Source organism: Carcharhinus amblyrhynchos, chromosome 7, assembly GCF_965287045.1.
Source record: "Carcharhinus amblyrhynchos chromosome 7, sCarAmb.v2.hapA, whole genome shotgun sequence".
Classification (NCBI taxonomy): domain Eukaryota; kingdom Metazoa; phylum Chordata; class Chondrichthyes; order Carcharhiniformes; family Carcharhinidae; genus Carcharhinus; species Carcharhinus amblyrhynchos.
The window spans coordinates 118,534,437-118,561,056 of NC_137330.1; the positions used below are offsets into that span (position 1 = coordinate 118,534,437).

The 26,620-nt window shown below is 41.7% G+C and overlaps 1 protein-coding gene across 5 annotated transcripts in view; it reads left to right on the plus strand.

The window, feature by feature from the left end:
• The window catches only part of LOC145345236 (mechanosensitive cation channel TMEM63B-like), a 215,450-nt gene that overhangs the window by 92,727 nt on the left and 96,103 nt on the right, over window positions 1–26,620 (plus strand). For 4 of the 5 annotated variants that reach the window (XM_080193015.1, XM_080193019.1, XM_080193016.1 and 1 more), the window contains exons 3-5: window positions 859–938; window positions 12,806–12,844; window positions 21,121–21,211. In XM_080193015.1, the coding sequence (XP_080049141.1) occupies window positions 859–938; window positions 12,806–12,844; window positions 21,121–21,211 (210 nt within the window). The remainder of the gene's footprint in view (window positions 1–858; window positions 939–12,805; window positions 12,845–21,120; window positions 21,212–26,620) is intronic. The other variant, XM_080193018.1, reaches the window with a different exon arrangement.

A 26,620-nucleotide genomic window follows, 5' to 3' on the forward strand; every position in this document is an offset into this window, starting at 1 on the left:
TTGGGCCCTGACAGTGCTGAAGCAATAATGCTGAAGACTTGTGCTCCAGACTTGCTGCACCTCCCGCCAGGTTGTTCCAATGGCATCTGCCTGGGATTGTGGAAAATTGTCCAGGTATTGGGAAGCTTGGGAATATCTTGCTTAAACCCCTCCATTTCTCTTTCTTCAAGACTTATCCTTAAAGCCTGCCTAATCCATTCTATTGATCACCTGACCTAATACCTTGAATGGATGTCAAATTTTTGTCCAGTTACCTACCTTTTGAAGCCATTTGGGATATTTGACCATGTTAAGTGCTGTGTAAATCTTGGTGTTCTGAATTAGGATTAATCTACCAATAAAGCAACTGTTCTCAGAAGGAACAGTTTCTAAATCTGCATGCCTGTAGCTTTGGGGGCCACAGATGGCTTATCCCAACGTTTGCTGTACCAGGTACTCTACAATATAAATGCACTACCTCAGCTTATTGCAACCAAAGAACAATTGTAGTAAATAATGCCAGCAATTCTGGGCACAATTGAATTGCAGTGACATATGAGAGATCTTGAAGTCTAAATGTATGACACCTGCTACTCTCGGGAAAGTTAGTCAGTAGATACTGTCCAACGTCTCCATGTCTTGTCTAAACGTTCAGTAACTAAATCTGCAGTTTAGGTATGGTCTTGCCAGTCTTCAAGCTTGTGTAAAATGATATATATTTTTCTGATGTTTAAGGAGGTAACTATTGCAGTACAATATACAGGCTTAAATTCTAGAAACAGCACAATTGTTGTTTTTATAACTATCATTGAATGTAGAATTTAATATAGGTATTGGGTAGCAGATGTGGTTTTAAAATTTTTTTTCTTTTTACTTTAGGCGTTGCTGTTTGTATTCTCCATTTTACGAAAGGTAGCCTGGGATTATGGGCGTCTTGCACTGGTCTCGGATGCTGACAGGTAATGGTGTTGTGATGTTCCTGTGTATTAACCACTATTTTTCAGTCGCTTATAGCGTGCAGTGAAGGATGACAATACTTTTTTATATTCCATTGACTTCTTCACATCAACAGTGTAAACTCTGTACCAAGAACATGGGAATAGAAGAAAACAATTTATCCCCTAAAACCTAATCTGCCAATCAGTTAGATTACAGTTGACCTATACCTCAACATCATATACCTGTAATCTTTCCATACTATAGCCTTATATAACAGAAATCTGAATCCTCGCCTTGAAGCTTGCAGCTGATCCAGCATCTATAGCCTTCAACAGAAGTTAACCAGGTTGTCCATACTTTGTTTGAAAAAGTGCTTTCTTCTTCACTTTTTTAAATAATTAGGTCTTGCGGTTAAATAGTTTTGTACCCTTGCTATGGATTTCCCACCTGAATAAAGTTTGTATGCATCTAACCTGTCAAATTTCAGTGTAATTATAAAGAACTTGATTTGTGCTCTAGTTTTTAAGGCTAAAGGGTTGATCTAATCAAATTCATGTAATTTGTCCTTTAAGTGAGAGAGATTCCTGGAGGGGAAATAGATCCTTTCTGACCTGCTGTGTCTGGAACAGTACTATTATTCTGCTCTGAGTAAGCCTTTGTAATTATGAAGCATTACTTCCTTGCTTTGTATTCCACTCCTCTTGAGATAAAAGCCAACATTCCATTAGTATTTTTTGTAGACTGGTACAGCATAGAGGGGAAGACTTTGGTCCATTACTCCTTTCCAGGCCCTTTGAAAGACTTGGATAACCAATTAATCATAGTCATCTTTTTCTATGATAAAAGTAAAATGCTGGAATCTAAAACACAAAATGCTGGAAAATGTCAGCAGGCCTGATAGCATCTGTGGGGAGAGAATGGAGTCAACGTTTTGAGCCTAGAGGACCATTGACAAAGTCATCTAAACTCGAAACATTGGTTCTATTCTCTTCTCCCAGATGCTGTCAGAGCTGCTGAGGTTTTCCAGAATTTTCTGTTTATGGTGCACCTTATTTCTACATAACCCCACAATTTTTTCCTTTCCGTATATTTATTTTTCTATTACTGTGGAATCCATTTTCACTCCCAGCTTTTAGGTAGTGCTTTCCAGAACTTTGTGGTTATATGAAAAAAAACAAAATTTCTCTTGGTTCTTGCCATTTATCTTACTTTTGTGTTCTGTGTTTCAGTGGAAACAGCTTCTCCGTATCGTACCAAAACCTGTCATCATTTTGAAGTTGTATTAAATCGCTCTTAAATTTTGCTCTGAGTTCAATACACCCTTTTGCTGAATGCATAATTGACACCCAAATTCAGTTGCTCCTCTTCAGCTCCTAGTCTCTTTCCATTTCAAAAATGTGCCAATTTCTTCATCAGATTTGTTTTTCACTGGAAGAACAGACGCTGAGGGGGAGACCTGAGAAAGACCCTCAAAATTGAGAGCACAGACAGGATGGATAGTGAGGGGCTTTTTTCCAGTGTGGAAATGTTAGTTACAAGGGGGCATGGGTTCAAGGTGAGAGGGGGAAAGTTTAAGGGAGATGTGCAGGGAAAGTTTTTCAAGCAAACTGAGGTGGGTGCCTGGAACATGCTGCTAGAGGGGGCGGGTGGAAACAGGCACATCAGCATCATTTAAGAGGCATCTTGACGGACACATGAATAGGGAGGGAATAGAGGGATATGGACCGAATAAGGGCAGAAGGATTTTTTAGTTTAGTTAGGGCTTCATGATCGACACGAGCTTAAAGGGCTGAAGTGTTCCTATGGTGTGCTTTCTATTCTTTTGTAGATCCAAAGTCTTGCCCATTTCACCTATCAGTGCCCTGATTGCAATTTCTGCCTCCCATCACACAACTTACTACACTTCCTAGCTTAACGTCATCTGAAAATTTGTACTGCTCTCAAGATAATCATTCATCAATATGGTGGAAAATTGAGATCACTTATGAAAGCACATTCCCAAACAGAGAAAATTCTCTTTATGAACACTCAGTCTATACATTCCACCAGCCCTCATTGCAATGTCTACTCTTTCCATTCTTAAAACCTTTTCTGTTTTGGAGGATTTTCTTTATACTCTGTGCTGTGGCTTCAGGAGGGAATGCGGTTCTAAGGGCTGAAGTGGGAGGCAAATGACTATTCTAAAGAAAACTGGTCATCCCTTAACCTGTATAGTTTGAGAGCCTGCCATTTCAAAGTAATGCACTAGCTCCATTGTTTCACATGATTGGGTTTAATAATACCTTCCAGCATGTGCTGTAACAACACCGTTCACTCTCTTAAAAGGAGTATTCAACACGAATCCTAATTTCTGTGTAATTTTTGTTTCCAAAATGGGCATAAATTGATTTCCCTACCACCATCTCTAATTTAAATATTTTGGTTTGACTAACTGCCTAATTTCTGCACTTCTGACATTTAATTATTGCCTCCAAATTCTCTTATTGTTGGTTTCATTTTTAATGGACTAAGTCACAAGTTGAAGCAAGATCCTACTCAAATTGATGTTATCATTTTGTCAATTATGTAGGTGTGTCTTTTCTGTGTACACTTTTTGCACCTGTGTGCATGCGTGCAAAACCTCCAGGTAACTGCTGTCAGTTGTCATTCTCTAACTTGGTGTCGTCGTCTTTTGTATACTGTACATTTGTCTTCGTAGATGGTAGCCATTATGTGAAGATGCTGCTGTTGGACTGGGTTGGGCATAGTAAGAAGTGTCTCAACACCAAGTTAAAGTCCAATAGGTTTATTTGCAATCATGAGCTTTCATCTCCATGAAGGCGCAGTGCTCCGAAAGCTCGTGATTCCAAATAAACCTGTTGGACTGTAACCTGGTGTTGAGACCTTTTACTCCCTCTTCATAGAGAAAGGATGGTTTGTGACATCACCCATCACCTTGCTGCTGTAGTGTCCACAATCAGTGCTATGTACCAAGCTCACTGCTTCCTCCCCAAATCGTAGACCCTACCGTTCCAGGTAATTTTGCCAATTTTTCGTAAGTCTCAATTTAATGTCTTGTGGAGGTTGAAACGTTTTGGGCCAAGTTAAAAGCCATTTAGTTCTCACCGATGATAATCTGACACTATTATGAAGCAATTTGTCAATGTCAGCCTTTTAAAAAGTAGTTAGCCCTCACTATTATGGGTTATGATATTTTAACCTCTATTAAATTCCCACCTTGCATGCACTTAATCCAATTCTGTTTTAAATAACATCAACGGGATGGTTCATTTAAAAGTTCACAGATCCATTAGAATGGCACAGATGAATCCGATGAAATAATGTTAAATGACTGCAGGTGTGGAAAATCACTTAATGGCATTGGCAGTAAGCCAGCTAATCGAGTTATCTCAGAACTGTGCACACTTTGGAGAACTACTGAACTTATCTGGCTTGGGAATAGATGATGGCCATTCAACCTCTCAGGCAGTGTGACACCATTTCTTTTCGATTTTCTGTTTATCATCAAAATTGTCTTGCAGATCAAATGGATTTATCCACTTGCATAGAGCATAATAAATATTTAGTTAGTTCTGAGGCGTAGATGAATTGAAACAGTTTGTCACTGAGACTGGCTATTTCTCAGATCATTAGAGCTTTTTAAGGCCTTGCTAACTGTAGTGATTTGGTGTCTGTCTCAAAGAACAAAGAAAATTACAGCGCAGGAACAGGACCCTCCGCCCTCCAAGCCTGCAGTGGCTATGCTGCTGGACTTAACTAAAACCCCCTACCCTTCCAGGGACCATATTCCTCTATTCCCATCCTGTTCATGTATTTGTCAAGACGCTCCTTAAAAGTCAACACCGTATATATTTCCATTACCTCCCCGACAAGAAGTTCCAGGCAGCCTCTGTAAAAAATCTGCCTCGTACATCTCCTTTAAACCTTGCTCCTCGCACCTTAAAACTACGCCCCCTAGTAATTGACTCTTCCACCCTGGGGGAAAAAGCTTCTGATTATCCACTCTGTCCATGCCCCTCATAATCTTGTAGACTTCTATCAGGTCTCCCCTCAATCGCCGTTGTTCCAGTGAGAACAAACCAAGTTTTTCCAACATATCTTCATAGCCAATGCCCTCCATACCAGACAACATCCTAGTAAATCTTTTCTGTATCCTCTCCAAAGCCTCCACATTAGTAGTGTGGCGACCAGAATTGAACACTATATTCCAAGTGCGGCCTAACTAAGGTTCTATAAAGCGGCAACATGACTTGCCAATTTTTAAACTCAGTGCCCTGGCCAATGAAGGCAAGCATGCCGTGTGCCTTCTTGACTACCTTCTCCACCTGCATTGCCACTTTCAGTGAGCTGTGTACCTGTACAACCAGATCCCTTCGCCTATCAATACTCCTGAGCATTCTGCCATTTACTGTATATTTCCTATCTATATTAGACCTTCCAAAATGTATTACCTCGCATTTGTCCAGATTAAACTTCATCTGCCATTATCTCTGCCCAAGTCTCCAACTGATCTATATCCTGCTGTATCCTCTGGTCCTCATCGCTATCTGCAAATCCACCAATCTTTTGTCTTCCACAAACTTACATTTAGTTTGTTACATTTTCCTCCAAATCATTTATATATTACAAACAGAAAAAGTCCCATCACTGATCCCTCAGGAACATCACTTGTCACAGCCCTCCATTCAGAAATGCAACCTTCCACAGCTACCCTCTGTCTTCTTTGATCGAGTAAGAAGTCTCACAGCACCAGGTTAAAGTCCAACAGGTTTATTTGTTAGCAAACGCCACTAGCTTTCAGGGCTTTGTCCCTTTGTCAGGTGAGTGGAGAGTTCTGACCACAAACAGAGCATATAAAGGCGCACGCTCAATTTACAGAATACAGATTAGAATATGAGTTTTTACAGATAATCAAGTCTTAAAGAGGCAGACAATGTGAGTGGAGATAGCATTAAGCATAGGTTAAGAGATGCATATTGTCTCCAGACAGGACAGTAAGTGAGATGTTGCAAGCCCAGGCAAGTCATGGGGGTTACAAATAGTGACGTGAACCCAAGATCCCGGTTGAGGCTGTCCTCGTGTGCGGAACTTGACTATCAGTTTCTGCTCAGCGCCTCTGAGCTGATGGATGTCATGAAGGCCACCTTGGAGAATGTTTACCTGAGCCAGTTTTATATCCACCTTGCCAGCTCACCTCTGATCCCATGCGACTTCACCTTCTGCACCAGTCTGCCATGTGGGACCTTGGCAAAGGCCTTACTGAAATCCATGCAGACAACATCCACTCTCTACCCTCATCAATCACCTTCGCCACTTCCTCAAAAAACTCAATCAAGTTTGTGAGACATGATCTCTCCTTCACAAAACCTCTCAAATACGTCCTCATGCCTCTCACTAATACATCTGTTTATTTCTAAGTGGGAATAAATCCTGTCTCGAAGAATTCTCTCCAATAATTTCCCTACCACTGATGTAAGGCTCATTGGTCTGTAACTACCTGGATTATTTTTTTCTACCCTTAAACAAAGGAACAACATTTGGCTATTCTCCAATCTTCTGGAACGTCCCCTGTAGCCAGTGAGGATACAAAGATTTCTCTCAAGGCCCCAGCAATTTCCTCCCTTGCCTCTCCTCAGTATTCTGGGTATATCCCATCAAGCCCTGGGGACTTGTCTACCTTCATGTTTCTCAAGAATCCCAATGCTGCCTCCTTTTTGATCTCAACATGACTCAAACTATCTACACGTCATTTCCCACACTCATCATCCACCAAGTCTTTCTCTTTGAATACTGACGCAAAGTACTCATTTAATATCTCGCCCATTTCCTCTGGCTCTATGCACAGATACCCATCCTTGTCCTTGAGTGGGCCAACCTCTCCCTGGCTACCCTCTTGCTCTTTGTATGTGTATAAAAAGCCTTGGGATTTTCCTTAAGCCTGCTGGCCAATGCTTTTTCATGACCCCTTCTTACTCCTTGCTTAAGTTTCTTTCTACTTGCCTTGTATTCCACACTTGCTTCGTGTGTTCCCAGCCTCCTAGCTTTGACAAATGCTTTCTTTTTCTCTTTGACCAGGATCACAATATGTCATTATTCAAGGTTCCCAAAACTTGCCATACTTATTCTTCATCCTTACAGGTCTGTGCCAGTCCTGAATCCCTTTCAACTTATACTTGAAAGCCTCACACATGCCAGATGTTGATTTGCTGTCTCCTTTAAGTCAGAACAGCAGAAGAGGGTCACCTGAGTTGAGGGACCAACGGGAACCATAAGTGAGTGAGCGCCTCAGGGTGGAGTCCTCTTGGGCAGAATAAATCTGGAAGCTATATTGTAAGCATGTAAGCACTGGAGCAGCAGAGAGCTGCTGCTCTAAGACAACCTAATGCTGCCAATCCCTGTACAAATTTCTGTTAAACACTGTTCTTAACAAAATCTGAAGCCTCTTGATGTGAGAAGTGTGCCATGCTAATTGTGATACAAGTTAAATGGTGATTTGACATAAAATTCTTGACTTGGGCAGCACAATGGCACGATGGTTAACACTGCTGCCTCTCAGCACCAAGGACCCGGATTTGATTCCATCCTTGAGTGATTGTGTAGACTCTGCACGTTCTCCCCATGTCTGCTTGGGTTTCTTCCAGGTGCTCTGGTTTCCTCCTTTCCAAAGATGTGCATGTTAGGTGGATTGGGAATGGTAAATTGCCCCTTAGTGTCCTGAGATCTGTAGGTTAGGGGTAATCAGTGGGGTAAGTACGTGGGTTTACGGGCTCTGTCCGAGAGTGCAGACTCAATGAGCAGTATAGTTTCTTTCTGCACTGGAGAGATACTACACTTCTATATGACTAGATCAGAACAAAAATTATTGAAACAAAAATTTTAATTTAGCTTAAAATGATAAATACCTGAAATCCAACTAAAATTTGAGAATAAATCTCTTATGAAGACTATATAACCAAAATTAGACTGAGTAAAATTATGGCTAGTCTGAAACACACTCCTTGCATCCAGTCCAGTCTGGTTTTGATCAATATATTGCCATGGAGTCGATGCCTTTGTTAGGAATGGAAACGGGTGGCCTGAAACACTGATTCCTTCAGTTTATGCTAACAGACCTGCTGTGTGTTTACAGTGTTTTCTATTAATTTACTTAATTTCAAGAATTTGTGGATTCTCTTGATGGCTTGACACATATAGCTGATTAAAAATTTTTTAAAAATGTGTTTTGAAGGATAGGGGTCATAGTTTGAGGATAAGGGCTGAACCTTTTAGAACTGAGGTGAGGAGAAATTTCTTCACCCAGAGGGTGATGAATATGGAGACCATGTCAGCTAGGATTATATTCAGTGGAGTTAGAAGAGTGAGGGGACCTCATAGAAACTTAAAATTCTAACAGGGTTAGACAGGATAGATTCAGAAAGAATGTTGCCAATCGTGGGGTTAGTCCAGAGCTAGGGGGTCATAGTTTGAGGATAAGGTGAACCTTTTAGAGCTGAGGTGAGGAGAAATTTCTTCACCCAGAGGGTGGTGAATGTGTGGAATTCACTACCACAGAATGTAGTTGAGGCCAAAACGTTGTCTGATTTCAAAAAGAAATTGGATGTAGCTCTTGGGGCTAAAGGGATCAAGGCATATGGGAGGAAGGGGGGGGGGTCAGGATATTGAATTCGATGATCAAGATGAATGGCGGAGGAGGCTCAAAAGCCTAATGGCGTACTTCTACTTCTAGTTTCTATGTTAACTTAAATGAAAGAATACCTGGTGTGGGTGTATTTTTAATGTGAAGTACTTTGCTCAATTCCCAGCTCCAAGCTCCAGTTAAAAAGCAATAACCTTCAAGCCCTCCGAAAATAACCAAACTAGAAATATCATTGTTTCATCATTAAACTGACCACAACATCTGCCTGTCCAAGTGGGCAGTGAAAGATCTGAAGGAATGTATATTGACCCCTTTCAGAAAATAGCCTCCAAGTTCACTTTCATAAGCGACAACACATCAAGGTGTGTGAAGAGGATTGAGATGTTTTGACTATCGTCTCTCTCCTAAATTATCTGGGAAGCTACATGTACTGCTTCCCAATGTTTTCAGTTTGGCAGGGCAGTGAGGGTGCAGGGTTTTGGTCAAACCGCAACATGAATTGGCCCTTAAGATAATTCCTAGTGCTGAACTGTTTTGTAATGTAATGGCTTGTTCCAGATGCTGCAATGTTATTTTTTTTAATTCCCTCGTGGTTATGAGCTCCAATCTAGCAATTCTGGGGCCCTGCCAAATGTAATGTGCCCTATGTCCTATCTTACAAGACGTGGATTGCTCAAATTTGAAGTGGTTATCCAATTTGGAAACTTTTGGTTCCATTGCAGCTGTATAGGGCATTGGTGAGGCCACAGCTGGAGTACTGTGTGCAGTTTTGGGCGCCGCACCTGCGCAAGGATATTTTGGCCCTGGAGGGAGTGCAGAGGAGGTTTACTAGGCTGATACCGGAGTTGAGGGGATTGAGCTATGAGGAGAGGCTGAATAAACTAGGCTTGTACTCGTTAGAGTTTAGAAGAATGAGGGGAGATCTCATTGAGACGTATAAGATGATGAATGGGATGGATAGGATAGAGGTGGAGAGACTCTTCCCGCTCAAAAAAGACAGTAGGACTAGGGGGCACAGCCTCAAGATAAAGGGGAGGCGGTTTAGAACGGAGTTGAGGAGGAACTTCTTCACTCAAAGGGTGGTGAATCTCTGGAATTCTCTGCCCGTTGAAGTGGTGGAGGCTGCCTCGCTAAATATTTTTAAGAAGCGGGTTGATGGGTTCTTGATAAGAGAGGGGATTAAGGGTTATGGGGAGAGGGCGGGAAAGTGGAACTGAGCCACAACAGATCAGCCATGATCTTATTGAGCGGGGCAGGCTCGAAGGGCTAGATGGCCTACTCCTGCTCCTATTTCTTATTTCTTATAATCTGCTTTATAATGAAACAATTTAATCTCTGCTTTCTTTATTGAATTACCTGCAGTTATATTGCACATATCTAAATCCCTTTTTGCCCTCATCAGAATAGCATTCAGAAGAAAATTTCAGCTAAATGATTGATAATACACTCCTGGATATGAATTTCCAGTGTGATGTGACATTGTGAGACACAAGATTGAGATTGGTGTTTTAGATGAATCAAATGAGACGAGGAACCTGCATGTTAATCCTGGAGAGACACCACATTCATACCCGACTGGTATTTTCCAGTAGGTTGCATCACCTTTGAACCAGTTGGAAACTTAGGTGCAACTTAGTAGGTTGGAGCTATTTGAATTATGTTCCTACCCTGTAATAATTTTTGAGCAACGACACTGACCCTGAATTCAAGATTCTTCTCCAAACTCGATCAGTAGCGAGTTTGGTAAAAGTTGAATTGCTTTCAGTGATCAGCTTTGCTATACATTATGCTGTATCGATTATGGGATTGAAGAATAAGAGTAGCTGTACAATTCTGATGGCAATGAATAGTTTAAAAAGTGAAGCTTTTGTTGTTTGTACAACACATGTAAGAATTGACAGCAACCAATTCATGCCAAAATGTCATTCTTGAGCTTGTCAAGTACTTTGTTTTAATTTAAATTGGATGAAATGTTGTTAATGTTGCCTCATCCTAAGGTGGAGTGGCTGTGTGACACACATGCTTGATCTCTCTGTATTTTAAAGGTCCCAGCTGTTTGCAAATTAAGAATTACCAAATCTAATTGCTTATTCCTTTGCTTTTCACTTGCCACTATTATTCCTACAGCCATTTGTTTGCAATAGAAATTACACTTTTTTAACTATCTTAATCGCTCAGTGAAATTGTGTACGTCTGTTGTAAGCTGACTTTGCCAATAGCTAAATGAGCTGAATGATGAGTAAAATTCTATTTATATTTGTGTGTCTCTTCCCTTGGTTATGTCATACTATCTACTCAAGATTCAGGTGATAGATGGGAACTTTCACAGTTGAGTGGAAGAAGGCTTGACTGAAACAGACCAGCATGGACTGGTTAGGTTGAACGGCCTGAATTTTGTATATCTTATAGATGGCGTATGAGCCTTGATTTAGGTTAGTTTATTACTTCTGGGTTGCTTTTTTTAAGTGAAAGTCTGAGTTATGGGTTTTTTTATTCATTCGTGAGACATGAGTGTCGCTGGCTGGCTAGCATTTATTGCCTGTCCCAAACTGCCTGAAGGCAGTTGAAAGGCAACCACATCGCTGTGGCTCTGGAGCCACGTGTAGGCCAGACTGGGTAGGGACAGCAAATTTCATTCACTAAAGGATGTTAGTGAACCAGATGGGTTTTTCTGACAATCAACATTGGTATCATGGTCATCAGTAGATTCTTAATTCCAGATAATTCACTGATTTCAAATTCCACCATCTGCCATAGCAGGATTTGAACCCAGGTCTCCAGAACATAAACTGAGTTTCTGGATTGATAGTCTAGCAATAATACCACTAGGTCATCACGTAGTACTGTATAATCTGAATTATTAAAACATTTCACTTGTTGCAGAGATCCACAAAGACTATACTATACCAACATACATAAATGAGTTAACTAAGAAATAAACTTGTTATACACCAAGCATTTATCAAAGGGTCATCTGGACTTGAAATATCAGCTCTTTTCTCTCCTCAAATGCTGCTAGACTGCTGAGATTTTCCAGCATTTTTTCTTTTGGTCCTGAATTGTTTGTTTGTTATCCTGATTATTTTTGTAAAAATTTTGTCTTAGTAATGCACAATAAGCCTTAGTTCTCACTGTTCAGTATTAGAAGTTACCCTTCTTCTCAATCCCCTGTAAATAATCCAGTTGTTCCTCACCTGCCTTCAGTAGGTTGCCTTCTTCCACCTCATCTGGCTTCATTTTTGGTCTCAAGATTTGCAAGAGGATGAATGTCAGATTCAATGTCAAAAAATTAATCATTTTGTTAATTTGACTACCCTGACAAACTTTCTTATTTTTCTGTCAACTTTTTATTTAGCTGTTGTTTTTAATTTGGATGATTAAGATTTAGAAAAACACATTTTCCAGGCGTTGCGATATCAGATTGCATTTTGTTTTGGTTTCTATATTTCATGAGACTGTCCATTCCTTCCAGTATCTTGGGCTGCAGTCACAAGTTGACTGAGGTCTGATTTTTGGGATTGAAGGCAGACCATGAGAGTAAATGCAACCAACTCACTTTCATGATCCACTCAAGTTCCAAAGATATAATCCTGTCCACATTGTTCAGAACACATCATGTAGGGTGTTTTGAGCAGGTAGGTGGTCAGTTTCCAACTATTATGATTCTTAATGGCCTGATTATCTCACTTACAGTTGTTTCTTTATTTCAATAATTCAATTATGGAAATAACTGGATTTCACTTTGGAAGAACCAACATGGATTCGATAGATCAAGTGATCTCCTGTGCTGTACTGGCCTATCATACTATGAAATTACTTGCCTCAGAGTTTTTTCCCTGTTAATTGATCTGGAGGTGGGATACTTCACTCCTCTCCTCTAGCTTCCATTGGATCACCACTGGACGGCATGTTGGGTAGTATTGGAAATTGTTTTATTCTCAATTGTTTATTGATTCAATCGCGAAGAGAATGTTACACAAATTATCTTTTTAGTCGGAGCTGGAGTAAAGATGTGCATATGAAAGCTAGCTTACTTAAATGTTCAAATGGGACCCGAAGGGCTGTTGAGGCTCTGCCCATTAAAATACAACATTTTCAGATTTGCCACAGTGCTGGTGAAACTATTCATTGGATTTTAATGGAGTCATTCGAATCCCCCACACTGTACTTGTGCTGTTCTTTCACCAGAATTTCATTTAAGGTGTTTTTTTTTTCTCGTGTATTTTTAAGAATTGTCTTTTACATTTCTAGAAAAAGACGTGGAAAACATCGAGCAGAAGAGCGGGAATAGTATGTTGGTGTTTTTTTCATTTTAATTATCTCTCCCATGATCTGTGACCAATATTAACACCTTTTTTTAATTCACATGATCTCTGGGCTGAGGTGATACTAATGTTTTTTAAAATACGTTAAGGGTGTTCAAATTTCTTTTGGCATGTACAGTATATGGATTCTATATCTCTGAAATAGCAAGTCTTAGTGCTCGCTGTATACTGCCCATGTGAGAAGCTGTAGTTAAATTTAATAATCAGTTTAAATATAATTTGTGCTAAAATGCAATGTGTCCAAACCATTGAAAATTTTCTTGCTATTCTCACGTCCTGCCCTGGGTCTTAGACTCTTTTATTTCTATCTGTTTAGTGTCTGTGATATCTCAAAGTACTTCATAAATAGGTTTGATGATGAAAGGCCCCAAGTTAGCTACAGGATGATTAGAGGAAATGGCTTAAGGTTTAATTCAAGAGTTGGGTTTTAGGCTTTCGGAGTAGCTGAGGTGGAGTGAATAGAGGAGCTGCATGAAAGGGCCACTGCCAGATGAGCAAAGTAGCAAGGCAGTGGTTAGCATTGCTGCCTCTCAGTGCCAGGGACCCAGGTTCAATTCCCGGCTTGGGTCACTGTGGGTGTGCAGTTTACACATTCTCCGTGTCTATTTGGGTTTCCGCTGGGTGCTCCGGTTTCCCCCCCTCGGGTCCAAAGATGTGCAGGTTAGATGCATTGGCCATGCTAAATTCGCCCTCAGTGTACCTGAACAGGTGCCAGAATGTGGTGACGAGGGGATTTTCACAGTAACTTCATTGCAGTTTTAATCTAAGCCTACTTGTGACACTAATAAATAAACTTCGATTTCATCAGGGAAATAGAGATATCATGCTGGTAGACATGGCGGGGTTAAGGTCAGTGTTTGACTCTTTTTTATTTTGATTGGGGCTGTCCAATACAGAGCAAGTGACAGTCAGTCAGGGTTGGGTGATTGGCAAACTGGACTTAAAGATTCAAGAACAAAGAACAGTACAGCACAGGAACAGGCCCTTCAGCCCTTCAAGCCTGCGCCAAAGCAAATGTTGAGAATAAGCATAGGGAGAGAACAAGGGCAACTAGAGCAATTGCTCTTAACTGTCAAGGCATCTCCATGCTGGAAATAATTAAAAATATTTGCCTCTAATGTCCTTGTCAGACATGATGTGGGTATGCCGGCGTTGGACTGGCGTAAACACAGTGAAAAGTCTGACAACACCAGGTTTTAGTCCAACCTATTTATTTCCACTCACATTATCAGCCACTTCAGGTCTTGAACAGCAGGTTAGGTGTAAGGATTCGCATTCTAATCAGTAATCTCTAAACTGTCTGTGCTTTATATGCTCTGTCTGAGGCCAGAACTCTCCATTCACCTGACAAAGGGACTAACCTGAAAGCTTGTGAGTATATTATCAAATAAATAGGTTGGACTAAAACCTGGTGTTGTCAGACTTTTCACTGTCCTTGTCAGACTGCAGATCCAGACTGAATCCTGGTGTGCTTTCAAGTCTGAAAGATCAACAGTTGACATGATGATCTTAGCCTGGCAGCTGCAAGAGAAATGCCATAAATAAAAAACTACTGTCTTGGCATCATCGATCTCAGCAAGGCATTCAACCATACGTACAGAGGTGGTCTATTTTCCTCGGATGGAGAATGCTAGCACGAGGGGGCATGGCTTTAAATTAAGGGGAGGTAGTTATAGGACGGATGTCAGGGGTAGGTTCTTTACCCAGAGGGTGGTGAGGGATTGGAATGCCCTGCCTGCTGCGGTTGTAAATGCGCCTAGTTTGGGGGCGTTTAAGAGATCTGTGGATAGGTTTATGGACGAAAAGGGATTGGTTTAGATTAGTGGGTCAGTGTTTTTTTTAAAAAAAAACTGGTCGGCGCAACATCGTGGGCCGAAGGGCCTGTTCTGCGCTGTAATGTTCTATGTTCTAAAACATTTAAACTGCTGAAGAAAATTAGCTGTCTGCTAATGTGGTCATGGAAAGGTCACATGATGGTTAAGGTCAGCTGTGAAGGGGCAATGTCAGAACCCTTTGAGCTCTGCAGTGGGATCACAGAATGTTGTGTTCTGACATATTCTTGTTGCATTTTTTGGCATATTATTTTCTTTGCTGCTGACATAGGTCTTCAGGTCATCTACGTAAGTTGAGCAACCTCACATAAGAACATAAGAAATAGGAGCAGGAGTAGGCCATCTAGCCCTTCGAGTCTGCCCCGCCATTCAATAAGATCATGGCTGATCTGTCGTGGCTCAGTTCCACCTTCCCGCCCTCTCCCCATAACCCTTAATCCCGTTGCCTATCAAAAACCTATCAACCTGCGTCTTAAATATATTTAGCGAGGCAGCCTCCACCACTTCAACGGGCAGAGAATTCCAGAGATTCACCACCCTTTGAGTGAAGAAGTTCCTCCTCAACTCCGTTCTAAATCGCTTCCCCCCCCCCTTTATCTTGAGGCTGTGCCCTCTAGTCCTACTGTCCTTTCTGAGCGGGAAGAGCCTCTCCACCTCTATCCTATCCATCCCATTCATCATCCTATATGACTCAATGAGATCTCCCCTCATTGTTCTAAACTCTAACGAGTACAAGCCTAGTTTATTCAGCCTCTCCTCATAGTTCAACCCCCTCAACTCCGGTATCAGCCTAGTAAACCTCCTCTGCACTCCCTCCAAGGCCAAAATATCCTTGCGTAAGTGCGACGAGCAAAACTGCACACAGTACTCCAGCTGCGGCCTCACCAATGCCCTATACAGTTGCAGCAAGACCTCCTACTTTTATATTCAATCCCCCTCGCTATGAAGGCAGCATCCCATTAGCCTTCCTGACCACCTGCTGCACCTGCAGGCTGGGTTTTTGCGACTCATGCACAAGGACCCCGAGGTCCCTCTGCACCGTCGCATGCTGCAGTTTTTCGCCATGTAAGTAATAGTCCTTCCTACCATTATTCCTACCAAAGTGGACAACTTCACACTTGCCAACATTAAATTCCATTTACCAGTTCCTGGCCCATTCGCCCAGCCTATCTAAATCCTTCTGCAGACTTTCCACACCTTCCGCACAATTTGCCGTTCCACCAATCTTGGTGTCATCAGCAAATTTCGACACCATACACTCGGTCCCCTCCTCCAGATCATCTATATAAATGGTAAATAGCTGAGGCCCCAGCACCGACCCCTGGGGCACTCCACTAGTCACCAACTGCCAATCCGAATAGCACCCATTGACCCCCACTCTCTGCCTCCTATTTGACAGCCAATCCCCTATCCATGCTAACACCCTACCCCCAACTCCATGCCCCCTGACCTTCTGCAATAACCTCTTGTGCGGAACCTTATCAAACGCCTTCTGAAAATCAAGAAAGACCACATCCACCGGCTCTCCTCTATCCACCGCCCTAGACACATCCTCATAGAACTCCAATAAATTCATCAGACACGACTTCCCCTTAACGAAACCGTGCTGTGTCTGCTCTATCAAACAGTTCTCCTCAAGATGCCTCGCTATTTTCTCCTTGATCATGGATTCTAACATCTTACCTACAACAGACGCTAAACTAACCGGCCTATAATTCCCTGCCTTTTGCCTGCCACCCTCCTTAAACAACGGCGTAACATTAGCCGTTTTCCAATCTTCCAGCACTTCCCCGGAATCCAAACTCACACCAAAACTGATGGAAAACTGATGCTGATCTGAGATCAGAAACAAAGATGCACTGAGCCTTGCTGTGCTTGAATAATGCTGCATTACCCCCTGCATTACTGAGAACCCCCTGCTGTGGCAAATGGACAAGCTCTCTCAGGCCTGTAAAGAGTTTGTTTTTGACCATCAGCATCAGGAAGATGTATCACGCATCAGACTGTGGCCATGCTGCCATCTATTTGTATTGACAGTGAGATGCTGGAAGCTATTAGTTTCACATATCCGGGCTTCACAATCACCACTTGATGCTGAAATTAACACATCGCAAAAGCTGCAGCTGAGTGAGAGATTGAGAATATCAAACTGCAGCTCTACCAGGCCTCTGTCTCAGGTGAAGTCAATCATCTACAGTTAGGCAGCACATGCTAGGGAGGAGAAAAGGATGAAGTTTCCACCTTTGGTGTCTCTGGTATATCCTCGGCATCTCTTGGAAGGACAAGGTCACCAGCTGAAAGATCACAGGGACTGCTATTGCTATCAGTATGCACTGCTAAACCAACAACACCTGTGCTGGCTGTGCACCATTGATCGGATTGATAACAGTAAAGAACTTCAATGTCATGAATTGGCTACTAGGTCACCACCTGCTGAGCTCCTACAGCTCCACTAAAGTACGCTTGCAAGCAAGATATGAAGATGGTGGACAGTGACAACTGGGCAACAGTTTTAACTGGTCTCTGAAATGGTTTAGCAAGCTTATGTGATAACCACCACAATTTTTACCACATTGACTACTGCAGCTCAAAGAGCACCGCCTTTAGGGCGGCACAGCACTGCTGCCTGACATCGCCAGGGACCTGGGCCTCTGGAGGAGTATTCCAAAGGTAGAGAAGAGCAGAAACAGAAAGCTCAACCAGCTGAGGAAAGCAGAGCAGCAAATTGTGCACTCTTAGCCCACTGTCTTTTTCTCTGTAGCAAGTTTGGCAAAGACTGCCATACTATATAGTTGCTCCAGAACTACACCAGGCGATGCTTAAGAGTTGATAACCACACCACAAACCATTATCTCTGTCAATGGCAGACTGCTGCAAACCCACAAGCTTAGAAGTTTAATCACCATACTAATACTCAATCATGCACCAACAAAATACTAAAACAACTTCACTCCTGGCTGAGCTAAAGTACGTATTTGTCTGTTTAACTTGGCCCTTTTTCAGATTTGAAGAGATCAGTAGGCAGACTGAAAAAGCTCAAATTTTTTGTAATAGGTAAGCATAGTTGAAATTTGAAACCATTTAAGGAAGTGCCAGGAGAAGCAAGATTTAGTAGTAGGGGAGGGTGGGTAGATGGGTTTTGAGCAGAGTGATCCAAAGTTTTATCAAAGGTAATATACAGAATTGACAAGCTATGAGAATTGGTGGGGGGAAGTGTTGAATAGGGGAAGATGTTGAGTTTAAACAATAGTTCTTCTAGGGAAGATAAGCTGGGTGGGAGGCATTAAAGATCAGAAGTATGGTGAGTGAGAGACTGAGGGGTTGGTCAGGAGTAGTAAGAATGGAAGGAAAGCAATTGTATCAGATACTGCTGTCCAGTAACTCAACTTGGGCTCAAATTTGACCATGTTTGGAAATTTCTCATAACTTGAGGTGATTTGTTAAATGACTAATTCTGCCTTTTCTTATGTAACATATACTGTCAAGCTTCTCACAAGGTGCATTTATTGCATGACCTCTTCGTGATATTGAAACAAAATGTTAATTGCTCTTAATCAGCAATGTTCAGTTGGTCTTTCCTACAATTTAACAGTAAGTGTGTTACCTCCTAGGATGTAGTTTTTCTTTGTAACCAAACACAAGCTCATTCGTAACTGATTTATAGAGATTAAATTTAGCATCTAAAGAACCAACTATCCATAGCTATCCGTCGTATTCCCTGCAAATTCTGAGCAATGAAGTTTGAATCGTTTGGTGATGTTTTAATAAGTATCTCAGTAACAAAGCAAGGCAGCATGATACTTAGTTTAACTATCAATTTTCAGTCACCCTCATTCTTGTATTTCAAGGAGGCAGATATGCAGGAACTTAGAAAAGGTATTTTTTTATTTAGCAGTATTCAAGTTCTGTACTGCATAACCAAAATAACCTATTTGTGGTGTGTCCCATGTGATTTTGGAATGTCCCAAAGTACTTCACAGCCAATAGAGGACTTCAGAGATCTCATCGCTTATTATAACACAGGAAAAGTAAGCAGCCAGTTTGCGCATAGCAAGATCCCAGAAACAGCTATTGGATAAATAAGCAAATTAATTTATTTCTAATGTTGGCTACAGTCGACATTTTGGTCAGGCTGTTTGGTGAGCTCTGCTCTTCAAATAACGCTCTGGTATGTTTTACGTCCATCTGAGAATGCAGATACCGTCACCTAATATCCAAAAGATGTTACCTCTGTCCGTGCAGTACTCCCTCACTGGTCAATTGTGTTCTCAAGTGTCTGGAGAAGTTTAAATCCATAGTCTACTGATTTAGGGGATGGAGTACCCAACACTTGACCCTTGAGCATTAATTGGACAGCCTCAGTCAGGGGAGCTTGTTAAACGTTGGTTGTTGGAATGGAAATATTGAGTTTTTTATTAATTCGTGGGACGTGGGTGCCTCCAGCTGGCCAGCATTTATTGCCCATCCCAAATTGCCTGAGGGCAGTTGAACGCCAACCACATTGGGCTCTGGAGTCACATGTAGGCCAGACTGGGTAAGGATGACAGATTTCCTTCCCTAAAGGACATTAGTGAACCAGATGGGTTTTTCCAACAATCAACAATGGTTTCATGGTCATCAGTAGATCCTTCCAGATTTTTATTTATTGAATTCAGATTTCACCACCTGGGTCCCAGAACGTTTGAGTTTCTGGATTATCGTTAACATTGGCTGGAGTTTCTGGATTAATAGTCTAGCAATAATACCACTAGGTCATCACTTCCCTGTCATTGAGGAGCACAAGCCTGCAGTTAAGTAATGAGTAGCCTGAAAGAAGTTCCCACTGTCTTTGGTGTACTATACTCGATCAACAAGGCCTTGATGCAATCAGTAGTAATGCCTAGAAAGGATCATTGGGACTCTTCGGATAAGTGTAAGCATGTTTCCCCCAATATTACCAGAATTTGGAATGCAGGATTTCTGATTATTTTGTTGGGAGCTCCAACTGAACATCTTTCTGTTTTCTCTACATACTGATGATTTTTCAAAGGTCCTTGACTCTGAGAATCTTAACCCCTATCTAACCTCTCTTTTCTTTTTCTCCCTCAAAGTTGCACGTGCTGCCAGCAGATGAACTACTAGAGGTGGTGGTGATTTGGAAATGTGATTCCATGTTAAAGTGGCATTGTCTTGTGTTAGCATGCCTCGTGTGCCAGTGAAGAGGAGACAAAACTGATGTTTTCATTGGAGTTCAGCTTCATGAAGATTAAACTTTAACTTCATACTTGCTATGCGAGAGTATTTCAGTCACAACATAACAAAATAATCAAGAGAATTGCATTTTTGGCTAAATACTGCAAAGCAATGAAGTGCAGTCACTGTAGGAAAACACAGCAGTTGATTTGCACACTGCAGTGTCTAACAAATAGCAGAGCAGATGACTGGTTAAATATGTATTTTCTTTTGACAGGAGGAATGTTGGCCAAAACATGGGTCAAATGTGCTATTCTATAAATTTGGGGATATTTGTAGACAAAAACTTACTTTGAAATTTTAAGAATTTTTTTTGGAAAAGTGGCTTTTAGGAAATAGGACAGGGGTGAGGATATTTTGAGGTTCCCAGTCTATTTTTAAAGACCTGTTTTAGCAGGGAGTTCTATCTACTGCATTATTTAATTGTTACATTCTAATGGTTGAGTTGTACTGTTGACACACAAACCTTTAAGTTCAGGCTTGTTCAGGTTAAAATAAAATTAGTTGGGTATTTGAAAATGCAGCAGACATTTTGAAAGGGTTGAAGAAAACATTAAACAACTAAATGCATTGTTGAAGGAGTTGGTGTATATCGTTGACTCAGTCCTTAACCATGCCTTTATCTCCACCCCATAGAACTTCACTCAGCAGCATGCATGTGCCTTAAGATGCACTGTCAAAGCTACCTGTCTGGCTAGAGTGGGAGGAAGACCATGAAATATATACCAAAGAAGGTCACACCAGACCTGGAGCGTTTGCTTCTTGGCAGTTGTTTGTTATTGGGTTTAGCCTTACTCAGATTCCCCAAGGAATTTATTAACTTCATTGCAGTGTTAATGTAAGCCTTACTTGTGACTACTAAATAAATTCTAATTTGATTTTAGAACTTATTGTTAATGGAGGAATGGTGGGAGATTGTGCCTAAAATAAGAACAGTAAAAAGTCTCAAAACACCAGGTTAGAGTCCAATAGATTTATTTGGAATCACAAGCTTTCAGAGCGCTGCCCTTTTGTCGGCTGAGGATTATTCACTCCAAGTGTTAAAGTAGAAATTTAGCATTATAGAGGCCTGCTACACAATACTTTGCCACTTTAATGTCAGGTTATTTGGGATCAGTGGAATGTTTGTGTGCTAGTAATGACCTGTGTAAGAAGCACTTACTCTCTTGTTCTTCAGTGTGGCTTCAGCTCTGCATTCGGAAAACCATGACCGATACGAACGTCTCACTTCAGTGTCGAGCTCAGTTGACTACGATCAGCGAGACAATGTAAGTGATTTTGATTTTTCTAGAAATGGATTAATACATTGTTACTTGCGCTGTGGAATGAATTGTAATTTCAAAGCCATCTTTCATTTAAGCCTGCACCTTTTAACCTAAAACATCCCAAGATAGTTTACCTGAGCTTAATTGGACAAAAATTGAAATTGAGTCATAGAAGGACATGTTTAGACATGTGGCTAAATACTTGGTGCAAACTTGGATTTTGTTTTGAGGGGAGATGCGTTTATGAGAGCACATTCAAAAGGAAAGCAGATAGTTTCCTCTTATCAAGTACTATTTGCTATATTAACTGACATGGGGAGCCACGAATGCAAGTTTAGCGTCGTCAGATTGCAGGATTATATTTGCAGGATTAAGGGTTAAGTAGGGTTAAATTGCAGGGAGTGAATCAAGATGAGCTTGGAAACAGCATGAGGGAAGAAACTAGAGAAAGATAAAAATTCCTATTAGGGCTGTGGAGAAACTTGGGGAAAGTTTGGGTAGGGTGGATACGGAGAAAGGCATTTGCAACTGAAGCATCCCATCAATCTCAGTGACAAAAGAAGTCCACGAGACCCTCATACTTGTTGGATATGAGGTTGGAAGGGCAGAGTATAAAGGGGTTTACAGAGGAGATTGCTGATGGGATCGTGGGGGTGGTTGGGGAAAGAAAAGCAATTAAATTTTGCATTTGAAGATGATTTTGGAGTAGTACGCACTGAGGAGAGAAGCAAAGCCTGCATGTCCTTGATGTAGCCCAGCCAACCAGATACTGGTAAATGTGAGCCCGTCCATTTTGGTAGGAATAACAACAAAATGGACTATTATTTAAATGGTAAAAAATTGCAACATGCTGCTGTGCAGAGGGACCTGGGTGTCCTTGTGCAGGAATCTTAAGGAGTTGGTTTGCAGGTGCAGCAGATAATTAAGAAAGCAAATGGAATTTTGTCCTTCATTGCTAGAGGGATGGAGTTTAAAAACAGCAAGATTATGTTGCAGCTGTATAAAGTGCTGGTGAGGCCACACCTCGAGTACTGTGTACAATTTTGGTCTCCTTGCTTGAAAGGATATACTGGCACTGGATGGGGTGCAGAGGAGATTCACTAGATTGATTCCAGAGTTGAGAAGTTTGGCTTATGAGGAGACACTGAGTAGACTGGGACTATACTTGTTGGAATTCAGAAGAATGAGGGGAGATGTTATAGAAACATACAAAATTATGAAGGGAATAGATGAGATAGAAGCAGGGAAGTTGTTTCCACTGGCAGGTGAAACTAGAACTAGGGGGCATAGCCTCAAAATAAGGGAAAGCAGATTTAGGACTGAATTGAGGAACTTCTTCACAAGGGTTGTGAATCTGTGGAAGTCCCTGCCCAGTTGAGGCTACCTCGTTGAATGTTTTTAAGGCAAGAATAGACAAATTTTTGAATAGTAAAGGAATTAAGGGTTATGGTGAGCAGACGGGCCAGTGGAGCTGAGTCCACAAAAAGATCAGCCATGATCTTATTGAATGGAGGAGCAAGCTCGAGGGGCCAGATGGCCTACTCCTGCTCCTAGTTTTTAATGTTCTTATGACTGAGTGGCTAAGCTAATTGTGTGTCTGTACGTTCAGATCTGTACCTTTATGTTTGAGGATGCAAGACTGGGATCTGTACCCTGAGCACCTTAACGATTGGAAAAGGGTAGGGATATTAAAACAAATGTCAAGTGTATGCTGGGCAGATCAATTGCTACAAAACTGTTGTAAATTTTGGCTCCTTCTTTCCAGTGAAAACAGTCTTAGCTTATTCTACCTCTCCTTGTAGTCAACACCTTCAAGACCAGGCAACATCCTGGTGAATATTCATGGCACTCTCGCCAAACCTTCCACGCCCTTCTGGTGATGTGGTGACCAGAACTGTATGCAATACACCAAATGTGGTCTAATCAGTGTTTTATATAGCTGTAACATGATTTCCCTACTCAAATTCTTCAAGTTCTATCTTGATGTCAAAGGCATCTACTCTCTCCTCTCCAGGAATTCATGTTGTGTATTTGTATCCTGATAAAATGTTGTGATGAGTTTGGAACCAAGTGGTTCTGGCAGAACATAACTCAGTAGCATTAAGCAGCTTATTTTGTGTAGATGTTGTTCGATGACATTATTGATGAATCTTATCAGTGTGTTGTTGATTGCTGGGTAGATGGGGGTTTGAGGTTGGATCTGGGGTGGGCAGAGTAATGCACTGTATGGAAACAGTTTAGCTCAGAGTAACTAGCTCTAGTGCACAAATCTTCAGTGATGGCCATGTTATCGTCCAAATCCATATCTTTGTTTCCAGTGCCCTCAGCATAATGTGTGTGAAGTTGAGCACTTGTCTGAGCAGTCATCTATGAAAATGGAGATCCTGGGAGGTGTTCAAGTAACCTGCTCCACTGAACATCTTTGCCAAATATTTTGGCCTTTCACTTTTGCATTCTTACAGGCTACAACTTAATGATGGTTATGTTCCACGTTTTGTCCAAGGGAGTAATGAGGAGTAAAAAAGATGCTTCAGCTAAGGAAGATGCAATTGAAACCAGAATACAGGTTGTTACAAGACAAACAATGCCCTTCTGTAAAGTGAAGGACGGGAGGGTTTGACATTTCTGAAGGAGCCTCAATGTTGGGTCCGTTAGTTTTTCCATGTTCCAAAACATGACAATACAAGACTCCCATTTGGGAACATATGATGGCCTATCAAACTCATGTCAACTGTTCTTTTTGCATTCTTTGTAATTCTGAAGCAGTTGAATTTAGGTTCCTTTTCAAAGCCTATTAGAGGTGTGGCACTGGGTCATTGAACGTATCCATTCTACATTCAGAGACATAATAATCTGGTGATGAGGCAAAGTTTAGATTTTTTTCTATAGACCCTGCCAATGTCTCCAATGATAAACCATTTCAGCTGATCCAAATAATTTTCACAAGAGTACAAAGATTAGTGTGGTGACTTATTTATATGAGCAAGTCTAGCTGAGCGGTCTTCATTACTTTTTTGGAATGCTCTTGTGTGGAGGAGTTTTATATTTTTTTTCTGCCCCATTTCTGCCCTGCGTCCAGAAATGTCAGTTCGCTGACCAGGTTAATGGTTGTGTAGAAATAGACTGCCGTCACTCATTCTGGGACAGCATGGTGGCATAGTGGTTAGCACTGCTGCCTCACAGCTCCAGGGACCCAGGTTCGATTCCTGGCTTGGGTCACTGTCAGTGTGGAGTTTGCACATTCTCCCTGTGTCTGCATGGGTTTCCTCTGGGTGCTCCAGTTTCCTCCCACAGTCTAAAAATGTGTAGGTTAGGTTGATTAGTGACAGGGAGACTAGCTAGGATAAATGCATGGGGTTATGGAGATGGGGCTTGGGTAGGATGGTGGTCGGTCCAGACTTGGGCCGAATGGCCTCCTTCTGCATTGTAGGATTCTATGATTCCTCATTGTTTTTGCTCTTCCTGCAGCCTAGTCGTACAGAGGGCAGACTTTCATCTGATCTCGTAGTGTGATTTTTTTTTCCCCTGTAATAGCTTGCCTATCTGTTGCAGAAGGCTTATAGCTTAAAGGGCGTCACTCCACGTCAAGCCTGGTAGGCAAGGAGTTTCTCCCACTCTTGCTCCCTGCCATTGCAACATTGCAAGTTGAAAAGATTTTGCAGTAATATGCAACCTGGTGGCCAGGTTAAGAATGCCTTCCTTGGCCATCGTGCCCTGGAATGGGACTTGAATGCGGAGCTCCTGGCTCAGAGGCAGGGACGCTATCCACTGCATCTAGAGGCCTCTACTCATTTTTCATGCAAGAGCATTATTAATGTAGAAGATCATCCAAATGTTGAGGACATCCTATTTATAATTATCAGGAGCTGGAACCAAATCCAGATATGCTTTTTTTTCCCTATCTGGGAGAACTGTGGCCAATAGTAACTCAGCCACCACCTCTTGATTGTAACCAGCTCACTTGATCCAGACTCTAGATCAAACCGGTATTTATGACTTTGAGATGGAAACTTTGCCATTTAAACTGTCAAGATACTACTGAAATTTCAATTCATGGGAAATCATTAGCCAGGTGCAAACTGTAAAAAGAAAAGTCTTGCATTTATATAGCACGTTTCATATCCATAGGATGTCCCTTAGTGCTTTATGGCTAATTAAGTACTTTTTGAAGGGTGTTCATGACGTGCTGTGGGTTTGGAGGCGCATGTTGACTAAACAAGACAGATTTCCTTCCTTAAAGTACATTGGTGAACGAGATGAATTTTTACCACAATTAACAATTCCATGGTCTCCAATGGAGTAGCTTTTAAATGCAGATTTATTATTGATTGAATCATAACCACTTTTCCCAAAGTATTAGCCTGAGCCTCTGGATGGCACATTAGCACAGTAGTTAGCACTGCTGCTTCACCGCGCCAGGGACATGGGTTCGATTCCCAGCTTGGGTCACTGATTGCACGTTCTCCCTGTCTCTGCATGGGTTTCCTCTGGGTGCTTCGGTTTCCTCCCACATTCTGGAAGATGTGCTGGTTAGGTGCATTGACCCGAACAGGGGCCGGACTGTGGTGACTATGCGAACTTCACAGGGACTTCATTGCAGTGTTAATGTAAGCCTTACTTGTGACAGATAATAAACTTTAACTTTGTCTAATGACATTAGTACTATGCCACCACTTGCAGCCTGTTGTGTTGGATAGACTTGTAAAGTAGAATTTAAAACTTGACCTGATCATGTAAATTAAAGATCAGCACAAAACCACACCCTTATTACAGACCTTACAAAAACCTTTGCAGCAGATAACCAATGCTACTTGGATAGCCACTGTTGGAAAGGGCTAAGATGTTGATGTCATATCCTATTATACAATGATAGTAGTGTACCACAAGGATGTGTTTTGGGGCCACTGCTGTTGGTCATAGAAGACCCGGATGAGGGTGTAGAAGGATGGTTTAGCAAATTTGCAGGTGACAGTAAAGCCGGTGGAGTTGTGGACAGTGTGGAAGGATGTTTCAGGTTACAGAGGGACATAGATAATCTGCAGAGCTGGGCTGAGAGGTGGCAAATGGAGTTTAATGCGGAAAAGTGTGAAGTGATTCACTTTGAAGGAGTAGCAGGAATACAGAGTACTGGGCTTACTTGGTAGTTTGGTTGAGCAGAGAGATCTTGGTGTCTGTGTGCATAGATCCCTGAAAGTTGGCACCCAGATTGATAGGGTTGTTAAGAAGGGGTACGGTGTGTTACTTTTATTGGTGGAGGGATTGAGTTTAGGAACAATGAGGTCATGTTGCAGCTGCATAAAACTCTGGTGAGGCCGTGCTTGGAGTATTGCATACGGTTCTGGTCACCATATTATAGGAAGGACGTGGAAGCATTAGAAAGGGTGCAGAGGAGATTTACCAGGATGTTGCCTG